General features: G+C 32.7%; 2 protein-coding genes and 1 long non-coding RNA gene across 3 annotated transcripts in view; all 3 read right to left on the bottom strand.

The window, feature by feature from the left end:
* Positions 1-2,369: 2,369 nt before the first annotated feature.
* Positions 2,370-2,696, bottom strand: LOC109586859 (uncharacterized). The gene is made up of 2 exons (XR_002187248.1): positions 2,570-2,696; positions 2,370-2,519 (listed from the first exon to the last, which is right to left on the bottom strand). It is a non-coding gene; the product is annotated as an uncharacterized LOC109586859 (long non-coding RNA).
* Positions 2,697-2,739: 43 nt separating this feature from the next.
* Positions 2,740-5,282, bottom strand: LOC109586855 (G-protein coupled receptor 98-like). Its single transcript, XM_020003083.1, has 10 exons — positions 4,869-5,282; positions 4,654-4,812; positions 4,403-4,600; positions 4,187-4,342; positions 3,931-4,128; positions 3,715-3,876; positions 3,407-3,601; positions 3,146-3,292; positions 2,893-3,087; positions 2,740-2,840 (listed from the first exon to the last, which is right to left on the bottom strand). The coding sequence occupies exons 1-10, from the start codon at positions 4,915-4,917 to the stop codon at positions 2,740-2,742; spliced, it is 1,560 nt and encodes a 519-aa protein (XP_019858642.1). The 5' UTR covers positions 4,918-5,282.
* Positions 5,283-5,327: 45 nt separating this feature from the next.
* Positions 5,328-6,631, bottom strand: part of LOC105314595 (solute carrier family 17 member 9-like) — a 5,051-nt gene continuing 3,747 nt past the window's right edge. The window contains exons 7-8 of the mRNA XM_020003082.1: positions 6,382-6,629; positions 5,328-6,122 (exon numbers count right to left, since the gene is read on the bottom strand). Of these exons, the coding sequence (XP_019858641.1) occupies positions 5,962-6,122; positions 6,382-6,629 (409 nt within the window). The 3' untranslated portion in view covers positions 5,328-5,961. The remainder of the gene's footprint in view (positions 6,123-6,381; positions 6,630-6,631) is intronic.

The following is a 6,631-nucleotide window of genomic DNA, read 5'->3' as shown; positions in this document are numbered from 1 at the left end:
CACATGGAGCACAATCATGCCAATGCATTTGCTTGTTCAAAAGATCCGGAGAAGAAATGTTACTGTCTCGTTGTTAATAAAGATAAATTTATAGTCCAATGTACAGATTGTCCTGGGTTACCTTGTATTTCTGAGTCTAAGTGCAGGTGCTGGTTTAAATGTTCTACAGATGCTCCAGATAATACAAGTAAGACCTTTATTCTGCCTTTCATACATGTATGCATTCATTCACATTAAAAATATACATTAAATTGTGCGTTTGAGAGAGTCATATTTTTTTGTTATAGGTAAACCAGGGATGACTTGTGTTTTTAGATTTGGACTTGTAGTCCTCTTTGCTTTGGCTGGATATTTAGCTTTCTACTGTTATTCTAGTAAATAAAGACAACTTCAGGCTGAATTATTGTGTTATCTATTTTGTTTACAGTTCCAGAACTTGTAATTTTTGGACTAGTACTTGTGGGATTAATGTTAATTGCTTTAGCTAAAAGAAAATTTACCTGGAAATTTAGTAAGTAACTGTAATAAAATATAGCCAGTATTACTGTTACTTTATACAGTTGGGAAAATAGCTTTTGTTGGAGTTTGTAGTGCGATTGTCATTGGGACTGCTACTACATGGATAATGACCTGGATTAATGGAGGTGATGTTGCTAAGCTGGAGCCTCTTGTAACTCTAGTGACCACTATCCTCACACCTATTGTAACTCTAGTTTTTAATAATTTATTTGACTTAGACAAATAGGCTTTTTTAAAGTTATAACTATTCTTGTATTGCCAATTTGAGATTGGAATTCGAAAAAGCTTTGAATTTATGAATTTTGTAACGTATTCATTACATCACTATTTGTGGCTGCTGTATCATCATGTGAATTCCACCTGTGAGAGTCATAAATAATTATATGTACTGTACATATCATGCCGATTACTGAGTTTGTCTCACTGACAGTTAAGAGAGAGTGAGAGGAGAAAAATCCTACATGTAATTACTCTGTTCTGTAGTCTGCATACAGGTATATTCTATTCTTTGAATGAACATTATAATTATTATTATGCCATACATGTACCTTGTTGTATTAGACAATTAGATGTCCACCCACCAAGAGTAGCTGAAATACCCTTAGCAAATTATGGAGAGGAAGATATAGAATTTTTAAATTTAATATTACAGTATCATTATTATCATAAACTATCTCATATCTTTAAAAATAGTTTGTAACCTAGGATATTACTCATGTTACTATAAATTTGTATTATAGTTTTAAGAATTTTTTGGATGTGCCTTTCTGGCTTTGATAGTAGTTACCGTTTGATTGATTGTAGCTTGGAAAATGGACATGACATTTGGGTATATTGTCTCCTTTTCTTGGACCCATTTTGACAGAAATTTTGAATGAGCTCTCTAAATAGAACTGATGGCAGAGTACAGTATAGGGGGTATATTTCATGAGGATATAATTTTGCTAATTTCACAGTTTTGAAACATTCGTGAAAATTTTTATTTATGAAAATTATTTTTTATCATATTAATAATGGTCATTAGAAGAAAAATGCAAAATTTTTTTTTGTGAATAGGTTGAAAGGTGATTTTCGTGAAATATTTTCCCCGGAAAATATATCCCCTATACAGTATTTGCCTAAATTTAATAATAGAGTGACTTTAGTTTCCTGGGTACAAAACCATATGGGAACATGTTAGCAGGTCGGCTAGGTCCTCTGTAGCCTATACACAATTTTTGATATTATTTTTATACCCAATTATTGTTAAAATCTTCTCAAATTAATGAATATATTGATATTCATATGGTAATACCCTGATTATGGTCCAGCAGTATTCACAGGTATTAGTATATAACAAAGAGTATATTATTTTTCCTGTTTGTCTAGTCTCCAATTAAAATTTACAGTAATAAAATGCATGTATATTAAGTTTCATCATGCATAATGAGGTAGTCTTTTACCACTGGCAAATAATGAATAGATGATGCAGCCAGAGAATGAGACAGCAGATATCATTAGGAAGACATAAGACCAGTTGTTGTATGAGTGTAATAAATGACCAACTAATGACACACCAAATACACCTGAGGAGAGAGAGAGAGAAAAGACAGGAAGAAAGAGATATATACAGAAGAAATTATTCTAAAATTTGTCAATAATTATTTTAAAGTTCCTAAAATCTTTATATGTAAATTTGGCACATAGGCATGTACATGCATGCAGTCTGCTACTATTACTGTATTGCTCCAAATTTCAATGGCCAAAAATTTCTGTGATATTTCAATAATCATGAAAATTTTAAAAAGTAAAAATGTAAAACTACATAAAAAATGTAAAACTGTCACTGATTCCAAGTTATGCAGCAGAAATGAATGAAGTACATTATTTGACAGTAAAAGCAAACAAAGGAAGGTCCATTGTAAAAGATCAAATTAAGTAGCCATTAACTGATAATATCCGATTGGCAGCTGTAAATATTAACTTGAGTAATGAATCAAATATAATCATACTCCTCAGTCCTATTAATTAGAATTATTATTATAACTATAATTATATTATTTTGACATACTCATTTGTTACTGTGTGTAGCTCATAGCTCACATTCCTATCATACATCATATTATTGGCCTGAGTAGTAGCAGTTGGTACTGGTGGTGGTACGTTATTAATTACTGATTTCTTGCAACTAATAAATGCAATAAAAACAATGTCCATGTGCAGTCAAATTTAATGTTATACTTACCGATAGGAAAGTACAGCAATCAATATTAATATCAATATGATATTAAAGGATATACTCAAACCAGATAACACTAGTGCTGCATTAGTAGAGCCTGTGCCTTTAATTGAATTGAGAAATTTGAAATCAAACAATCAAACTCAATAACTTACTGTCATCATCAATGATGGTCACAACTACTGTATAAGAGTAAGAAGTAACATAATATCCAGATATCGAGCATATTCTAACATCAAAGGATTCAGTTGATTCCGGCACATCATCATCCACTAGTGATATTGTATGTGAAACTGAAGACTGTCCACTTGGGATTGTTATTGTAGCAGTGAATGATATATAATCAGTGCCTACAAAAAAGTTAAATTTAATAATATTGATAGTTAAACTTATAGTTTAAAAACAAACCATTTCTTGCTCCACCACTAGTTGGTACATCAGTTAATATGATAACAACATCATTAAGAACAGGCTGTGCTGATGTTATAGTAATTGTAACACTTCTATTGCTTTCAGAAACTATGTATTCAGGAGAACTGAATGTTAACAATATACCTAAAATAATAATGATGATTACAACAATAATAGTTTAAGAATGATCCTATTAAAAACATATATAACATAGCTATATAAAATTTTCACAATTTAGAATTATAATACATGTCTTACGACTATTATCATAAATTTGGATTGTAGCGTCTGATTCAGTTACTATTGGTGAACCACTGATATATGACATTTTAGCCTTAAACATTTCTGTATACTCAGATACTGTAGATGGTAATATTGTGACATTATAAGAGAAACCTGTAGACCCAGCAGGTAGAGTGATCTCCTCATTAAATGCAATGTAGTCAATGTTCCCTAGAAAAATGAAAAGGGAAGAGATTTCATTATTGTCAGTCATTTCATATATCGTATGATTGCCAGAGAGAGACAGCATAATAATAAAGAAATATTAATTTTATAGTTTATACTTGTCGCAGGATAGGTAGCACCAGGTGTAGGTACATCAGTTAGTCTAATAATAGTTTCTCCTAATAGAGGCTGTGATGTAACACCAGTTAGAGTAACATTAGCGTTGGTGGTCTCCTCTGAAGTAATGTAATTGTAACTGGGAGAGAATCGAATGGTAGAAACTAAAGAATACAAATGATTTAATTTAGGAAATGAGAATAAGAAAGGAAAATTACCATCAGTATCATTAATAGTTACAGTAGCATTGGGTCCAGTAACTGTCAATGGCCATCCACTAACAAATTCTAAAGCTGCACTGAATTGCTCAGGAAATTCTGCCTCTTTATCATTGTAGATGTATACAGTATAAACCCGTTTTGTATCACCAGCACGTAGAGTGACTGTACTATTGAAAGATGAGTAGTCAGTTCCAGCTATAATAATAAATCAATGGAAACATAAATGAAATTATAAAATAATTTAATTACTCACCAGTAGCTTGATGAGTTGTTCCAGCAGTTGGTATATCATATAGTCTAACAATGGAGTTACCAAGAAGAGGCTGAGATGTCACAAATGATATGCTAATCCATACTGGTGCCTCAGTTACATTGTAAGTAACAGGGTCAAACCTTACTAAAGTAGGAACTAAAAAAAGTAAAAAAAAAACTGGCAGTAAACACAATACAAGAGTGAGGGAGAACTAACCATCAGTATCATTAATAGTCACAGTAGCACTAGATCCATTAACTGTTAATGAGTTTCCACTAACAAACTCTAAAGATGCACTGAATTGCTCAGGAAACTCTGCCTCTGGATTAGAAAGGATGGTGATAGCATAATCATATCTTGTAGACCCAGCAGGTAGAGTGACTGTCTCATTGAAAGTCACATAATCAACTCCAGCTATAGTGAAGTTATTATAGAAATTACATAATAAATGACATTCAAATACTCACAAGTAGCTTCATCAGTTGCTCCAGCAGTTGGTATACTGGATATTCTAACAGTGGATTCTGCACTGAGAGGTTCAGATGTCACAAATGAGATATTAAGCGTTACATTACTATCTCCCTCAGTTACGCTGTAAGTAGCAGGATCAAACATCACAGTGGCAGCTATATTGAAAGGTAGACCTTACCAATCCATTACTAAATCTACAGCAGATACTTACCATTAATGCAACAGATACTCAGTAATAATAAAACTAATATCTTCTCCATTTTATTTTCTTATTCTCCTTCTCTTTCCGATGTTGTCACGCTAAAGTTTTATTTTGTACGTCACTTAAGGTATTATATGTGTTTACATTGTAGACTAGTGCACATTAAAAAGGAAAAGTAATCCAATGACGAATAGACTAATGACCATCACTATGATAAGTGTTTTATTGAGTATTGATAATCAAGTGTCTTAACTCATTTGGCATTTCATAGCTCACATATTCCTATCATGAGCCATAACTGGTTTCAGTAGTCACTATACAGTTGATACTGTTGCTATTAGTCATTGATTTTTATTAGTCATTGATTTTACAGCTATTTGCATAGACCTTGCAATCTGCCAAGTAAGTGGTGATATGACCACACAATGCAAGACACACCTCAATTTAGACAGTCCCCTTTGAAGTTCATAGATTGGTTTATGAATTGGTTTGCAGGGTCTGTGCAATTTGCTGTAAAATGATAAATAATGTACAATAACTATAATAATGCCTCACAATCCAGGACCCTCAAGCTCAAAGCGATTCCTTGCATCAAACCTTAAATCACTTACACAATTTTGACTGTTATGTACACTGTAAACCTATAGCTTCAATCACACATCAGTCTTAAATAATGCAAATTAAAGTGATCTCTTCTCTCAGGATAGAAGATTCCCTACTATGTGTATGGAGTGCCAGTTGTAAACACTGACTGCCTTAAGGAGTGAATGATAAGGCTATTAGATCTAATTTAAGCTAAATCGAGTTAACTAGAAACAGTAAACAATTGATCATAGGACTGCTGAGAAAGCAGCTCAAAAAGCTGATATGCAGGGAGTTTGCAGGATTCACTCTTGCTTCTGGGGTGCTATTGCAGCAAAAATCGCTATAAGAGATAATTTTTATTTTTATAATTTTTTCTGATACATACATAATAATATACATGCTCTTGTTGCAATGATATTTATGGAAGTGTCCTTACAAGTATTTCAGAGGTTCATTAATTGGGACTGCTACTACCTGTCCTGATTACTGAGCTCCTTATTTTAGAGTGCCCACAGTATCAAGTTTCCTCATGCATATTGTGAGGTAGTCTTTTCCCACTGGCAAATAATGAATAGATGATGCAGCCAGAGAATGAGACAGCAGATATCATTAGGAAGACATAAGACCAGTTGTTGTATGAGTGTAATAAATGACCAACTAATGACACACCAAATACACCTGAGGAGAGAAAGAGAAGAAAAGACATAGGAATAAAAAGGATAAATATAGAAGAAATTATTCCAATTCATTTACTGTATAGCTCCAAATTTTGATGGCCAAAAATTTCCACTGATATTTCAATAATCATGAAAATTTTAATTGCAAAAAATACTGGTCACTATTTCACAAATATCTATAATTTTCAGAAAAATTACAAAAAAATTTGACCACAAAAATTTGGAGCTATACAGTAGTAATTCACATTCTGGTACTGTACCAATAAGAGCAGAGAGTCCACTCATAAGACCATAAAGAAGTCCACTATAAGAAGGAGCTAGGTCTATTGGATTGATGGTAACTCCTGATATTTCAAACCCTTGAAAGAACAGGGCAGCTACAACAAGACCCAGACAGATATTGAAGTCAGCTAAAGGTCCACTCTGACAGGCAATGGCTAAAAAAAAGAGACAAAGAGAAGATCCAGCTAGTGATAGTCCTTCCATTAACTTCCTTGTAGTTGTAATACT

This window comes from Amphimedon queenslandica, unplaced genomic scaffold (assembly GCF_000090795.2).
Source record: "Amphimedon queenslandica unplaced genomic scaffold, v1.1 AMPQUscaffold_12761, whole genome shotgun sequence".
Lineage (NCBI taxonomy): Eukaryota > Metazoa > Porifera > Demospongiae > Haplosclerida > Niphatidae > Amphimedon > Amphimedon queenslandica.
Note: the sequence above shows the minus strand (reverse complement) of the source record. Positions and strands in the feature narration are given on the sequence as shown.

Bases quoted from the DNA above. Each gene is read 5' to 3' on its own strand.
- LOC109586855 (XM_020003083.1), bottom strand. From the start codon at position 4,917: ATGGAGAAGATATTAGTTTTATTATTACTGAGTATCTGTTGCATTAAT. The intron at 4,813-4,868 runs GTAAGTATCTGC...CTTTCAATATAG, and splicing joins GAGTATCTGTTGCATTAATG to CTGCCACTGTGATGTTTGAT. The intron at 3,293-3,406 runs GTAAGACATGTA...TTATTATTTTAG, and splicing joins CCAAATTTATGATAATAGTC to GTATATTGTTAACATTCAGT.